Source organism: Pseudophryne corroboree, chromosome 6 (assembly GCF_028390025.1).
Source record: "Pseudophryne corroboree isolate aPseCor3 chromosome 6, aPseCor3.hap2, whole genome shotgun sequence".
Taxonomy (NCBI): domain Eukaryota; kingdom Metazoa; phylum Chordata; class Amphibia; order Anura; family Myobatrachidae; genus Pseudophryne; species Pseudophryne corroboree.
The window spans coordinates 564,516,135-564,531,987 of record NC_086449.1 but is presented as its reverse complement, the minus strand read 5'-3'; the positions used below and the strand labels follow the sequence as shown (position 1 = coordinate 564,531,987).

Below are 15,853 nucleotides of genomic sequence, written 5' to 3'. Positions count from 1 at the left end.
CTGGCAGGGGCAGATATTAAAGCTTTGGATCCGGCAGAGCCGCAGTTATTTGTAGGCAGCGAGTGTCGCGGTTCCGGAGTAGTGCGAAGTCTGAGGCCACCATGAAGCAGTTCTGGGCTGTCGGCCTGTGCCTCGTCCTCCTGGCTTGTGGTGAGTGCAGCAGTGGGGCGGGACAGCAGCCAGAGACCCCCGTCATCCAGATTCTAAAAGCATACCTCCCAACATGACCCTCTCCAGGAGGGACAGAATGCTCTGCTTCTGGACTTCCTTCTTACTGTATGATTGCCATCACCTGTAGTGAAACACCTTTCTTATCCATTAACATGTTCAGCACAGGTGCCGGCAATCATACATTAAGCGGAAAGTCCAGGAGCAGAGCATTCTGTCCCTCCTGGAGACGGTCATGTTGGGAGGTATGTAAAAGCGTCCTGCCCGGTGTCCCTCCATCGGCGGCAGCTGCGGAGGGGTGGGGGCGCGAACGCGATCTGGAACTTTCCTACTACACAGTGGCCGGATGTGCCGGCACCTGACAGCGGGCGTGTGCTCGCCCTGGCTGTCAGTGATACCCCTGTGTACGATGCACCCGTCTATGGATGAGACGCCGCCGCACATGGGTGTCCTCACGAGCGCAACTCTGGCATTGCGGCTTCATGCTCGCCTCCATTGCTGCTGACACCGCTGTGAAGGCCACATGGGCTTGCATCGATCTCTGCCTAGTGTGGGTGGATTGTAGTAGTTTAGGGGAAATGCAGACTGTCGGGGGGAAGGGATCTCTTTGGCCCCCATTTATCAAGCCTTGGAGAGTAACAAATTGCATGGTGATAAAGAACCAACCAGCTCCTAACTCGTGTTACAGGATGACAGGAGCTGACTGGTACTTTATCACCCTGCGATTTATCACTCTCCAAGGCTTGATCAATCTGGGCCCTTGTTTGCAGCTCCTTCTGTATAAAATCGCTGACCCTAAATTGTTTCCTTGGTTCTGTGACACCCCCACCCCTGCACAGATGCATGGTGTTGCTTTGAGCTGTCATAAATAATTCATCAATATATTTAATAATCAACTCAAGACATCCATGTTCATATGTTTGGTCCTCTAGATTCTAACTAATGTTAGAAGTAAATGTTTAGCATGTGAGGCCATAAATGCTTATCCTTAATTTAGAAACCAAGTGTATGATGGTGTAATCATTTACAGCAGTGGCTCTGAAGTCCAGCCCTCAAATACTCCCAGAAGGTCATGTTTTCAGAATTTCTGGCTGTGGACGTTGGTAGGATATCTACTAATGGGCCCTACACACTGGCGGATTGGCTGCTGAGGTGCCCGACGGATGAACCGGCAGGGGGGTGATGGGGGAAGTGAAGTTTCTTTGCTCCCTGGCCCCACAGCCCTGCAAGCTAATATGGACGATATTGTCCATATTGGCTTGCAGGTATAAACAAGCTGGCACCAACGATGAACGACCATGGGGGCCGCACATAGTTTGTGCCTACGCACTGAAAGATATGAACAATTTCTCATTCATTACTGTCTGAGGTTGTTCATATTGGAACCCCACAAAATTGATCACCTCACATGTGCATGATTAAATAAGTTCAGAAAAACATGACCTGTTTGGGGAGTACTTGAGGACTGGAGTTGAGAATCACTAATTTGTAGGAAGAATTAAATGTGTTCTGTAATTGTTTGCTTTAACCTCAACACATTTGTTGTTCAGCTTCTGTAAGAGCTGAAGATGAAGTAGATGTTGATGGTACTGTGGAGGATGACCTTGGAAAAAGCAGGGATGGTTCACGGACAGATGACGAAGTTGTAAGCAGGTCTGTTTTCCTGATTTAGTTTTTACGATTTGTCACATTGGAAAGTATTTACTTTATCTCTTGGCTATGCTAAAACTATCTCTCCTGCTCTTAAGGGCTGTATGAGTTAATTCAATTTGAAGGCTCATCAATAGTTGGCAGTATCAGGTTTATTAGCTTGGGCTCAAGTAACCAAAGCTTTTTTTTTTTTTTTTTTTTTTTTGCTTTTTTTTTTTGAGTAATGGGCCCTACACACTGGCTGACAATCTTCAAAGATATGAACGAGCTCGTTCATTAATGAACAATATACCGTTCATATCTTTCAGTGTGGAGGCACCAGCGATGAACGATGTGCGGCCCCGCGCTCGTTCATCGCTTGTGCTCCGTCGGCTGTGCATGCAGGCCAATATGGATGAGATCGTCCATATTTGCCTGCACTTGTATGGAGCCGGGTAATGGGGGAAGTGAAGAAACTTCACTGCCCCCCCCCCCCCGTCGCCGGGTCGCCCGTCTGCCGTATCGGCGGCGGATCGCCGTGTCTGTAGGGCCCATAAGATTCACACTTTGCTAGATAAACATAAACACTTAAACCCCAAATTGGGTGTTGATAGTTCCTTTCACCCATGATTAAAACGCATATCGGCAATGTCTTTCCTTAAGCTGGGTACGCATTGAACGATCAGGCAGTTATGGTCCAAGTCGGCCGGAACCAACATCTGCCTGACATCACGCCAGTGTCTACCCAACCTTATAAATAAAATGAAAACCTATTGCTGGATACAATTTGTCAAGTAACATCCCATGTGGCTTAATGTTATAGGGAAGAGGAAGCTATTCAGCTGGATGGCCTCAATGCTGCCCAAATAAAGGAAATCCGAGAGAAATCTGAAAAGTTTGCATTCCAGGCTGAAGTTAATAGAATGATGAAGCTTATTATTAATTCCCTGTACAAGAACAAGGAGGTAATCTTCTAACATACCACTGTAAACTGCCTGATAATCAATGATGGCAATTTTTAAACTTTGGTATTTCTTAGATTTTCTTGCGGGAATTGATTTCCAATGCTTCGGATGCTCTTGACAAGATCCGGTTAATTTCTTTGACTGATGACGTTGCCCTTGCTGCTAACGAAGAATTGACAATAAAAATTAAGGTATGCTATGTTCATGAATAACATCCATATTGAATGACGTAGAAAAGGCCTGTTTGCTGTGTAATTAAAATTACACTGCATAGTGCCTGACCATAATGGCCCATGTTAATAAATGTTTATATCTTTTTGGCTTCAGTGTGATAAAGAGAAGAACATGCTGCATATAACAGATACTGGCATTGGTATGACAAAGGATGAGCTTGTCAAGAATTTGGGAACAATTGCTAAATCTGGCACCAGTGAATTTTTGAACAAGCTGACAGAAGTCCAGGGAGACGGCCAGTCCACCTCTGAGCTGATTGGCCAGTTTGGAGTTGGATTCTATTCTGCCTTCCTAGTTGCAGATCGTGTAATTGTAACGTCAAAACACAACAATGACACACAGCACATATGGGAGTCTGACTCCAATGAATTCTTTGTGACTGAGGATCCTCGTGGTGACACACTGGGAAGAGGAACAACCATAACGTAAGTGGTTCATCTTCAGTTCTTAGTTACTAAAAAGCTTGGCATAAACTTCATAATTTTACAGAAAAGACACTTGTTAGGCCACTGGCCTCTAACGTCTCAGTGCATGTGTAAGTCGGGGATGACTCTCTCCACTGATACCTGGATCATAGCAACACTGAAATGAGCTCCCTTTCCTGTACAGTCTAGAGCACAGTGTTCAAGCCAATAAGATATGAGCTTGGGAAAGCTAGTTTGTTCATGAAACTGCAGGAATGTGTGCACCTGTGAACCAATAGCCACTTATAAATGGCAGGTTGTGGTAGGTGTAGTGAGGTTGCACAACTTTTCTACCAAATGCGACCTAGGAGAATGCTAAAGTGACCATTTCTAACAGTGTATCAAACACAGCCTGCAACATGGCAGTCTGGAGCTGATCGGCTGGTACGTCATCTCCTACACATAGACCCCTTAATTGCTTGCTCCCTGTGTTTCCAATTGGTCAGGTGATCCTTAAAATAGAATTCCTGCAATAATTCTCTGTCCAGACTACTGGAACTATTGGCCTGATGCCAATTTTCCCTTGGGAAAGAGGAAGAAAGTATCAGGTGAACGTCTCACAGTAAGAGATGCAGGTGCATACTCTCCAATCAGCATCTTTGTGTAGAACAGCCCTGTTTGGATGTTAATACTGGCAGAAGCTGTTTTTTGAATTGTAATTTTCTGATCTGCTCTTGACATTTGATATGGAGTAATCATTCTGCTTTTGTGTTAAAAGCATTATGGGAACATAATATAATTTTTTTTTTTTTCTTACAGCTTGGTCTTGAAAGAAGAAGCAACTGATTATCTTGAGCTGGAAACCATTAAAAACCTTGTGCGGAAATATTCTCAGTTTATTAATTTCCCTATTTATGTTTGGAGTAGTAAGGTAAGCAGAAGTGTATCTATTGTGATGCTTGAACATGTTTTCCTGGACTTGTGCTATAATCTTAATCTATCGGTGTTAAGCGTATCTTGTAAACCTAATGGTCTAGTCTTTAAATTCTCTAGACTGAGACCGTAGAAGAGCCCATTGATGAAGAGGAAGCTAAAGAGGAGAAGGACGAAGAGACTGATGAAGAAGCTGCTGTTGAAGAAGAGGATGAAGAGAAGAAACCCAAAACTAAGAAGGTAAGCATTGTTTGTCTTGTCCTTTTAGACAGAGGTAATAACTCTCTCCCTTCCCAGCTACCAGATGTTAGAGTGCAGGAGATTCTTTGTTCAGTGCTCTGTAATGATGGGCAAACATATATATTTAGGGGGGATGCGGTCAATTTACCTACAATCAAACTACCATTGACCGACCGTCAAAATACCGACTTTTAAGATACCGACAAGGTCAAACTATCGACACTTAAAATGTTGACAGATTAGTTGAGATGAGTGGGGGTGTTTTATTTTATTTTTTTCGATAGAGTACGAACAAGTTGGTTTCAATAATCCCAGTGGACCTGGAGGGGGAATATAATAGTGTGCCGAAGCATGGCTAGCGCAGCGGTACACTTATACGGTGTCCATGTCGACATACACACAAACAACGAAAACTTGTGTCGCCTTTTTGACCTGTCTACATTCAAAATGTCTATTTTGACCTTGTTGGTATTTTAAATGTCGTCATTTTGACCTTGTCTGTTTAGGTATTTCATACTAAACCCATTTAGGGATGTATCTCTCCCACCATCAGTGAGGTTCACAAACTCTACCATTACAAGCCAGGTTTTAAGCCATGTCCATGCTTAAGTACAGATAGTTAAATTCAATTGGCCGAGGTACTCTGTCACTTGTGCTCAAGCATAGATATCCTTAATCTGGGTATCCGTGCAGAGTCTGTAATGGCAGAGTATTGGAAACTCTCAGGCTTAACTTCTTTACTGTGGCGTAAGCTTTCCACTCCTAATCCACGTGTATACTATAAAACCATGGACAATAAGTGGGACTAGTTCAGCGGTGGCCAACCCGTGGCTCTTGAGCCGCATGTGGCTCTTTCTCTACTCAAATGTGGCTCCCAACACTCAAAGTCACATGACCACAGCAGATCCAGAAACCAATGCATTCCAGCCAGAAGCACTACATTGACTGAAAACTGAGGGAGCCAAATACTATAGGTGACACATCCACTGGCAAATAGAGGACACATAAGGGGCTGCTGCAATCAGGGGCTTGGTGGCAACTTTTAGCCTGGGGGGCAGACTCAAGTAAGCAGGCCTGTTTTTTTTTTTTACAGGGAATCTTCAGTCAAGTGGCCCTGGAACACTTAAATTGCACTGGCCCGGGGGTCAGATGGCACCCTTTCCAGCCATCCCCTGGCCACAAGTTGGGGGGACTGCAGTGACATATGGGGGTGGGCTGGAGTAACACAGGAGTGTTCTGGCAGGAGAGACACAAAGGGGGAACTGACTGTAGTGACATAGGAGGATACTGGCTGGATTGACATATGTTGGAGCTGGCTGAAGTGATACATGGGAAGCTGAAGTGTATTATGTGAATCTGGCTTTTTCAATATATTTTATATGGATTTGGCTTTTTCAATTATTTTATGTGAAAGTGACTTTTTCAATGTATTTAATGTTGGATCTGGCTTTAAAATGTATCTTATGCTGGATCTGGCTTTTTCAATGTATTTTATACCAGGGGTGTGGCCTAGCTGGCATAAAACCACACCTCATTTTTGCACACGCGCCTTCGGCTCGATGTCGGCTCTTTGACGTACCTAACAAGATATTTTGTCTCTTTGTCTCTGAATGGTTGGCCACCCCTGGACTAGTTGCTTGCCAAGCTGACATCCCAAAAGCATTTGAGGCACCCACATTTGATCACTGGACATTGTTATCCTGCACTACTACGCGTACTGTGTTGCCCCCCACCCCCATTAATGATGCTGGCAATTATGGGCACCTGTATTTGAAAGTGGAGACTCTCTTCAAATCTGTGGCTCCCTTAACAGCTGTCATGTGATCACCAAACAATGTTGCTCAGCACTACAGGAAAAAATAGCTTTCTGTATATGCATAATGAACCCTTTCATACTACCCTGCACATACTTCTCACGAGACAACTGAAAACATACCTTTTAAAAAAACAAAACCTTTTCCACAGATGGCTAGGGGGGGTCTAAAGCCCATATCTCTCAAATTGTGTAAAGTAAAATAAAAAAAGTCCCCTCACTTAATGCAATAGGTTGTTTAAGTACTTTAGTGTTTGCCAACTGCATAAAAAAGGCAGTGTTGATATGTGAAGAGTGATGACATTCAAATTTGGTGTGCACAGGTGTGAGACCCTTTTATCAATGAAAAGGTTAAAATGTTTCAAACAAGACACTGCAGTCTCCATATGGGAAATTAACTGTTGTACAAATGGTGTATTTCACACTTTTCCCTAATACAGGTTGAGAAAACAATCTGGGACTGGGAACTTATGAATGACATCAAGCCAATCTGGCAGAGGCCTTCCAAAGAAGTTGAGGAGGATGAATACAAAGCTTTCTATAAGTCCTTCTCCAAGGTAACACTACTTACCCTGTGTAACACGTTATGCCTGTATTTCTACTCGGTGTACATATTTATCACCGCTATCTTTTTTTGTAAAGTATTTTAAGAATTTAATTCTTAAATCCCTGTAAATGCAAGAGGGAGAAATTGAGGGGTGGCTTCATACATTATGTTCTGGAACAGAATATTGTGGTATCCCTGGATTATCTGTTCCTAAACTGTCCTCGGGACCCCACACAGTTCATGTTTTCCAGGTCACCTGCCGAGTGACCTGGAAAATATGAACTGTGGGGTTCTGAGGACAGAGTTTGGGAACCACTGGTCTACATAGACCATTTTCTGTGCAGCCATAGAAGTGACAGTGTAGTGGCTACCATAATGGACAGATGTGACTAGCCATACATAATGGAGAGGTTTAGCTGCTTATCACCTGTAATTGAATTGACCCCTAAATTGAACCGTTATGGCACAACTTAAAATATCACTAATGTATTTGGGCAGCCTAGGGGTTGGAGATAGAAGTCTCCTAGCATGTGTTCACATTTGGCAATTGTACTAACAACTGAAAATCTGCCTGTCATCAGGAAAGTGATGATCCCATGGCTCATGTCCACTTCACTGCTGAAGGAGAGGTTACGTTCAAATCCATCTTGTTCATTCCTGCTACTGCTCCACGTGGTCTGTTTGATGAATATGGCTCTAAGAGGAGTGACTATATTAAGGTATATTGCATTTTTATGACTGCCATGGCTGCAATGCAGAGGGTCCTTATTAGGTTTCTCTAAGTGTAAAATCTTTTGTTATAGCTCTTTGTCCGCAGAGTCTTTATAACAGATGACTTCCATGACATGATGCCTAAATACTTGAACTTTGTCAAGGGAGTGGTAAGTTGTACTTGTTCTGTCTGGTGTGTATTTCTGCAAATGTTTATAGCGGGAAAAATAAAGGTGTTCTAAACCTTTTTAATCCTGTAGGTTGATTCTGATGACCTGCCACTGAATGTATCCAGAGAAACACTGCAACAGCATAAGTTATTAAAGGTATGTTTTTAGGTAATTCTTTCACTAGCCATTCAATAACCAGTGCCACTCGCCTATTGTAAATTCCTGTTACAGCTACCAGGTTTTTTTTTTTTCTCCCTCTAGGTTATTAGAAAGAAGCTTGTGCGGAAGACTCTGGACATGATAAAGAAAATTGCAGATGACAAGTTCAATGGCACATTCTGGAAGGAATTTGGTACCAATGTTAAGCTTGGTGTGATTGAAGACCATTCTAACCGTACACGTCTGGCAAAACTTCTCCGATTCCAGTCTTCTAATCATAAGACAGAGCTGACAAGCTTAGAGCAATATGTGGAAAGAATGAAGGAAAAACAAGATAAAATCTACTTCATGGCTGGAGCAAGCAGGAAAGAGGTGGGCACTGCAGTTCTGGATATCCCTATGCCTTGCACTTGTTTTTTAGAGCACAAGCTGAATTTTTTTTTTTTGGCTTCATTTTTCTTCAGGTGGAGTCGTCCCCATTTGTTGAACGTCTTCTGAAGAAAGGCTATGAAGTAGTCTTCCTAATCGAGCCTGTGGATGAGTACTGCATACAGGCCCTGCCAGAATTTGATGGCAAGAGGTTCCAGAATGTTGCAAAAGAAGGGCTGAAATTTGATGAAAGTGATCAGGCAAAAGAAGCGCATGAGGCATTGGAGAAGGAATATGAACCTCTTCTAACTTGGATGAAGGATAAGGCTTTGAAGGATCAGGTAAGCTTACAAAGTGTCCATATCCAGCATATGTATCTGCTTGTCAAAAGTGCATATCTGAGTAGAACTTTTCACTTTGTTTCTTCACAAGATTGAAAAAGCGGTTTTATCTCAGCGGTTGACACAATCACCTTGTGCACTTGTTGCTAGTCAGTATGGGTGGTCTGGCAATATGGAAAGGATAATGAAGGCACAGGCTTACCAGACCGGAAAAGATATTTCCACTAGGTAAGGGCATGGTTTTTATTTTTCCCTTAATAGTTGAGAGGGTAGCAATAGTTGCTGTAATGGATTTTGTAGCAATACTTGTCAGTAAGATGGAATTAGGTTCTATTTCATGCTAGAAAAACCTGTACTGTTGGAAACAGACCATATACGCTATGCAGGACCTAGCACTTGTCACTGTTGGTAGTATATTAATGCAGTACTGTGTACATTATGTTTGGTCATTTTATTAATTTGTGTAACATTATTTTCAGTTATTACTCAAGCCAGAAGAAAACCCTAGAAGTTAACCCAAGGCATCCTTTGATTAAGGACCTGTTAAGAAGAGTAAAGGTGAGCAAATTCTTTGAAGCCTGGCACAAACCCTAGTAGGGATATTTGGCCTTTACACTGTACAATGTATGTGAGAGCTCTTAAATGAATCTAATCTTGTCAGGTTTAAATCTGACTGTATAAAGCTTTACAGTGGTCCAGATTTTGTGACCTTTGAGCCATGGACGTGAAGACTCAATCTTTCTTGAAGTCTCCTTTTTATTTCTGAAAACAAATTTGAAGTGGAATCAATGGTGGCAGGGCATCACTGTTTTTAGTAAATTGCTTTATTTCCCCCACCAGGAAAATGAAGATGACCAAACTGTGTCGGACCTTGCAGTTGTACTTCTTGAGACTGCCACCTTACGGTCAGGATATCAGTTGCCAGACACTAAGGCATATGGAGAACGGATTGAAAGGATGCTACGGCTCAGTTTAAATATTGATCTAGATGCCAAGGTAAAGGCTGAACTCTTCATTTCAATGCACGGAGTGTGGTGGGATGTTTGACGTCTGTGCTTCCTGCAAAATGGTCCTTACATTTGACACTACATGATTTATAAATGGCAGCATCTCACATTAGCATTCACCTGTGATAAGTGCATAAACATGTTACATTTACTTTGTACTACTTCCTGTCCACTCTGTTCATCTTCTGCTCTGGCCACATCTCTTCATACTATTTCACAAATGCCTAATAAGGCATTTATCCATGTTTTAGGTTTGTTTTTTTTACTACAGTAAAATGCAGGATCCCAGCAATGCTTTACATTTAATACCAAAGGGCCTGTGCCTGTATTGATTGTCATCAAAATATAGGGGTTGGTGTATCAAGCAGTGGAAAGTGAGAAGTTGTCCATATCAACCAGTCGGCTTCTGTCGATCACGTTATAGGATGCACTTGATATGTTACCTCATTGCTGATTAGTTGCTATGTGACTTGACTCTCCATGGTTTGATCCATCTCCCTCTCCATACTGTAGTTTTTCTAGAAGTGAGGTCTTTCTCTTTCCCACTGTCCTTAGACATGTACAGTATCTGCTTTCTCTGATCTATAGTTAGAACTGTTCCCATTGCTCTTCCTTCTGTCCCCATTGTCCTTTTATTTGTAGTTAAGGTAAGTCAGGCATGTCCAAACTGCGGCCCTCCAGCTGTTGTGAAACTACATATCCCAGCATGCCCTGACACAGTTTTGCTGTCAGAGAATGCTAAAGCTGTGTCATGGCATGCTGGTATGTGTGGTTTCTCAACAGCTGGAGGGCCGCAGTTTGGACATGCCTGCGGTAAGTGATGTAGAGGTCAGTGGGGTGGCAAGGGGAAATGTAGGTAATGCAACCCAGCCAAATAAGGGAAGCTGTGTGTGAGGGTATGGAAGGCTAGCTAACACTTTATTTCAGACTGGTCTACATGTATTGTACGAGCACAAAAGAGCTACTGCGGTGTATAGAATTAATGGTAGCAGGTATGAGGTCTCTGACAGAGCACTGATTTGGCCCCCGTCACATGTTAAGTGCAGTAACACACATACATACACATTAGGCTTTATTTTTATATCCTTTTATTTTATTTATTTTTATCTCCCATTATGGGTAATATCTGATTTTCAGTGGCAGTGGAGGCTTTCTGTGGGAGGCTGCACGGTGCATACACTGTCTGGCTCTGACTGCGTGTTATGGACGTACAGTTAATGATCTCTGGCATTTAATAGATGGTATAATGTACCTTTTTACAAAATAGTTTGTTGCACACCATTTTTATACTTTGTACAATAAGTTCAGACCTCTTTCATCTTGGCCTGGGACTCCTGGAGGAGAGTTCTCCAAAATGGCAAGAAGCTGACATTGGCACTGTCAACGTATAGCTGTTGTCCAAAGCTACAGCTGGCTTAAAGGGCCCTACACACTTAATGATGATCTGTCCAATCTTTCTGATTGGTAATGTATGGGATCAATTGACAATTTGCTGTCAAACAATGGGAAAACAACCAATTTGTCAAAGTCCATTTTTGTCTAAGTTTGTTTCATTAAACCAATTTATCTGAACAGTTTTTGTCCATATTCTGGTTTTTGGGAGTAAATGGTTTTGTCATTTTGCTCCCAGACATTGCCAGGTTTTCTTTCCAATCGGCCAGATTGGACAGAATTTTTAAGTGTATGGCCCCTAAGTTTTGGGATAACAATCGGTGGCACCAGTTTAGTGTCACCCTGCATACATCATTGATATAGTGGTAGCTGTAGAAGCTGCTTATTTAGGACACAGCAATATAACAGTCTCTCTTCTAGGTGGATGAGGAGCCAGAAGAGCCAGAAGTTACAGATGAAGCAGAACAAGAAGATTCAGATGTTGAAGAGGTTGATGCAGAGGAAAGTGATGACACAGCAGAAGCAGATCAAACAGACAAACAGGTGAATTAGAGCTCCTATACTGAAAGGCAGAGTGAATGCATTCACATACAAAATGTGAATTCTAGGGTCAATTTGTGTTTAACATGTGGCTTGTTTTGGTGTGCTCTGTAGGAATCTAACTAACTTTTTTTTTTTTTTTTTTTTCTTCCCCCCCCCCCCCCCCTAGGAATCAACACACATAAAAGATGAATTCTAAATGCCATTTCACAGTGGAGGGGGGTTGGGTTTTATTTTATTTTTTAGTGTTTGAGTTTTTGTTTTTTATATAAACATTCCTCATGAATGTAAATTTGTACTATTTATGAGTGTAAAGTTGCAAAATCTTTCCACGTGAACAGACATTCTAAAGCCATGCAGGATTCATTGTCCAGATCTACCATGGCAGTACATTAACCAACTTGACTCGTCAAAGCACTGCAAGCTGAACTTCATTTGGAAGTTGGAGGGTTATAGCACTTAATGGATCATGGATCTCCCCTTGACATATTGACTGATGTATAACCTAATGCTACCAGTGTGGGACTGGGCTCTGCCTCAAATGTGACATTTAAAGTGTAAAGATTATTTTTGTAAATAGGAAATGTCTTGAAAGACCCCTGGTTCTAAGCTGAAGTTGCAGCATCTTGTAACCTTTTCCAGTTACTGTTGTCACAATGTTGCAGTGTATTTCCACATCGATTTGCCTCACAATAAAGTTGTAAGAGACTTTGTGAATGACCAACTTGTGCTATGAATTTCTAGGTTTCTTTCCGTGTTAACAATGCCCTAAAATCTACGGTTATTGGGGTGATCACTACCTTTTCTCTATCGTCCTAGTGGATGCTGGGGTTCCTGAAAGGACCATGGGGAATAGCGGCTCCGCAGGAGACAGGGCACAAAAAAGTAAAGCTTTAGGATCAGGTGGTGTGCACTGGCTCCTCCCCCTATGACCCTCCTCCAAGCAAGTTAGATTTTTGTGCCCGGCCGAGAAGGGTGCAATCTAGGTGGCTCTCCTAAAGAGCTGCTTAGGAAAGTTTAGCTTAGGTTTTTTATTTTACAGTGAGTCCTGCTGGCAACAGGATCACTGCAACGAGGGACTTAGGGGAGAAGAAGTGAACTCACCTGCGTGCAGGATGGATTGGCTTCTTGGCTACTGGACATCAGCTCCAGAGGGACGATCACAGGTACAGCCTGGATGGTCACCGGAGCCTTGCCGCCGGCCCCCTTGCAGATGCTGAAGTAAGAAGAGGTCCAGAATCGGCGGCAGAAGACTCCTCAGTCTTCTAAAGGTAGCGCACAGCACTGCAGCTGTGCGCCATTTTCCTCTCCGCACACTTCACACGGCAGTCACTGAGGGTGCAGGGCGCTGGGAGGGGGGCGCCCTGGGAGGCAAATGAATACCTATTTTGGCTAAAAATACCTCACATATAGCCTCTGGAGGCTATATGGAGATATTTAACCCCTGCCAGAATCCGTTAAAGAGCGGGAGACGAGGCCGCCGAAAAAGGGGCGGGGCCTATCTCCTCAGCACACAGCGCCATTTTCCCTCACAGAAAGGCTGGAGGGAAGGCTCCCAGGCTCTCCCCTGCACTGCACTACAGAAACAGGGTTAAAACAGAGAGGGGGGGCACTAATTTGGCGATATGCTTATATATATATATATTAAGATGCTATAAGGGAAAACACTTATATAAGGTTGTCCCTATATAATTATAGCGTTTTTGGTGTGTGCTGGCGAACTCTCCCTCTCCCTCTGTCTCTCCAAAGGGCTAGTGGGTCCTGTCCTCTATCAGAGCATTCCCTGTGTGTGTGCGGTGTGTCGGTACGTGTGTGTCGACAGGTAGGAGGATGATGTTGGTGAGGAGGCGGAGCAATTGCCTGTAATGGTGATGTCACTCTCTAGGGAGTCGACACCGGAATGGATGGCTTATTTAGGAAATTACGTGATAATGTCAACACGCTGCAAGGTCGGTTGACGACATGAGACGGCCGACAAACAATTAGTACGGTCCAGACGTCTCAAAAGCACCGTCAAGGGTTTTAAAACGCCCGTTTACTTTAGTCGGTCGACACAGACACAGACAGGGACACTGAATCCAGTGTCGACGGTGAATAAACAAACGTATTCCTTATTAGGGCCACACGTTAAAGGCAATGAAGGAGGTGTTACGTATTTCTGATACTACAAGTACCACAAAAGAGGGTATTATGTGGGATGTGAAAAAACTACCATAGTTTTTCCTGAATCAGATAAATTAAATAAAGTGTGTGATGATGCGTGGGTTCCCCCCGATAGAAAATTATGGGCGGTATACCCTTTCCCGCCAGAAGTTAGGGCGCGTTGGGAAACACCCCTTAAGGTGGATAAGGCGCTCACACGCTTATCAAAACAAGTGGCGGTACCGTCTATAGATAGGGCCGTCCTCAAGGACCAGCTGACAAGGCTGGAAAATATAATAAAAAGTATATACACACATACTGGTGTTATACTGCGGCCAGCGATCGCCTCAGCCTGGATGTGCAGAGCTAGGGTGGCTTGGTCGGATTCCCTGACTAAAAATATTGATACCCTTGACAGGGACAGTATTTTATTGACTATAGAGCATTTCTATATATGCGAGATGCACAGAGGGATATTTGCACTCTGGCATCATGAATAAACGCGATGTCCATAACTGCCAGAAGATGTTATGGACACGATAGTGGTCAGGTGATGCAGATTCCAAACGGCACAGTATGGCCGTATAAAGGAAGAGGACTTGTTTGGGGTCGGTCCTTCGGACCTGGTGGTCACGGCAACTGCTGGAAAATCCACCGTTTTTACCCTAAGTCACATCTCTGCAGAAAAAGACACCGTCTTTTCAGCCTCAGTCCTCTCGTCCCTATAAGATCATATCTGCCCAGGGATAGAGGAAAGGGAAGAAGACTGCAGCAGGCAGCCTATTCCCAGGAACAGAAGCGTTTCACCGCGTCTGACAAGTTCTCAGCATGGCGCTGAGACCGTACAGGACCCCTGGATCCTACAAGTAGTATCCCGGGGGTACAGATGGGAATGTCGAGACGTTTCCCCTTCGCAGGCTCCTGAAGTCTGCTTTACCAAGTCTCCCTCCGACAAGGAGGTAGTATGGGAAAAAATTCACAAGCTGTATTCCCAGCAGGTGACAATTAAATTACCCCTCCTACTACAGAAAAGGGGTATTATTCCACACTATATTGTGGTACTGAAGCCAGAAGGCTAGGTGAGACTTATTCTAAAAATTTTTTTTTGAACACTTACAAAGGTTCAAATTAAGATGAAGTCACTCAGAGCAGTGATAACGAACCAGGAAGAAGGGGACTATATAGTGTCCCGGGACATCAGGGATGCTTACCTCTATGTCCCAAATTTGCCCTTCTCACTAAGGGTACCTCAGGTTCGTGGTGCAGAACTGTCACTATCAGTTTCAGACGCTGCCGTTTGGATTGTCCACGGCACCCCGGGGTCTTTACCAAGGTAATGGCCGAATTGATGATTCTTCTTCGAAGAAAAGGCGTCTAAATTATCTCTTACTTGGACGATCTCCTGATAGGGGCATAGTCCAGGGAACAGTTGGAGGTCGGAGTAGCACTATCTCGGATACTGCTACAATCAGCACGGGTGGATTCTAAATATTCCAAAATCGCAGCTGATCCCGACGACACGTCTGCTGTGCCTAGGGATGATTCTGGACACAGTCCAGAAAAAGGTGTTTCTCCCGGAAGAGAAAGCCAGGGAGTTATCCGAGCAAGTCAGGAACCTCCTAAAAACAGTGCATCATTGCACAAGGGTCCTGGTAAAAATGGTGGCTTCCTACGAAGCAATTCCATTCGGCAGATTTCACGTAAGAACTTTTCAGTGGGATCTGCTGGACAAATGGTCCGGATCGCATCTTCAGATGCATCAGCGGATAACCCAATATCCAAGGACAAGGGTGTCTCTCCTGTGGTGGTTATAGAGTGCTCATCTTCTAGAGGGCCGCAGATTCGGCATTCAGGATTGGATGCTGGTAACCACGGAGCCCAGCCTGAGAGGCTGGGGAGCAGTCACACAAGGGAAAAATTTCCAGGGAGTGTGATCAAGTATGGAGACTTTTCTCCACATAAATATACTGGAGCTAAGGGTAAATTTATAATGCTCTAAGCTTAGCAAGACCTCTGCTTCAAGGTCAGCCGGTATTGATCCAGTGGGAAAAACATCACGGCAGTCGCCCACGTAAACAGACAGGGCGAC

At 43.7% G+C, this 15,853-nt stretch overlaps 1 protein-coding gene across 1 annotated transcript; it reads left to right on the top strand.

Annotated features, from left to right (window-relative positions):
* The first annotated feature begins 1 nt into the window (after position 1).
* Positions 2-12,342, top strand: HSP90B1 (heat shock protein 90 beta family member 1). The gene is made up of 18 exons (XM_063927786.1): positions 2-150; positions 1,719-1,821; positions 2,621-2,762; positions 2,837-2,953; positions 3,090-3,421; positions 4,220-4,331; positions 4,454-4,573; positions 6,827-6,943; positions 7,515-7,652; positions 7,737-7,814; positions 7,905-7,970; positions 8,076-8,345; positions 8,438-8,683; positions 8,775-8,911; positions 9,163-9,241; positions 9,524-9,679; positions 11,503-11,625; positions 11,792-12,342. The coding sequence occupies exons 1-18, from the start codon at positions 102-104 to the stop codon at positions 11,819-11,821; spliced, it is 2,415 nt and encodes an 804-aa protein (XP_063783856.1). The 5' UTR covers positions 2-101; the 3' UTR covers positions 11,822-12,342.
* Positions 12,343-15,853: the final 3,511 nt, after the last annotated feature.

Coding starts and splice junctions, on each gene's coding strand:
- HSP90B1 (XM_063927786.1), top strand. CDS start 102: ATGAAGCAGTTCTGGGCTGTCGGCCTGTGCCTCGTCCTCCTGGCTTGT. Junction 4,332..4,453: donor TTTATGTTTGGAGTAGTAAG/GTAAGCAGAAGT, acceptor TAAATTCTCTAG/ACTGAGACCGTAGAAGAGCC. Junction 7,971..8,075: donor AACAGCATAAGTTATTAAAG/GTATGTTTTTAG, acceptor TTCTCCCTCTAG/GTTATTAGAAAGAAGCTTGT.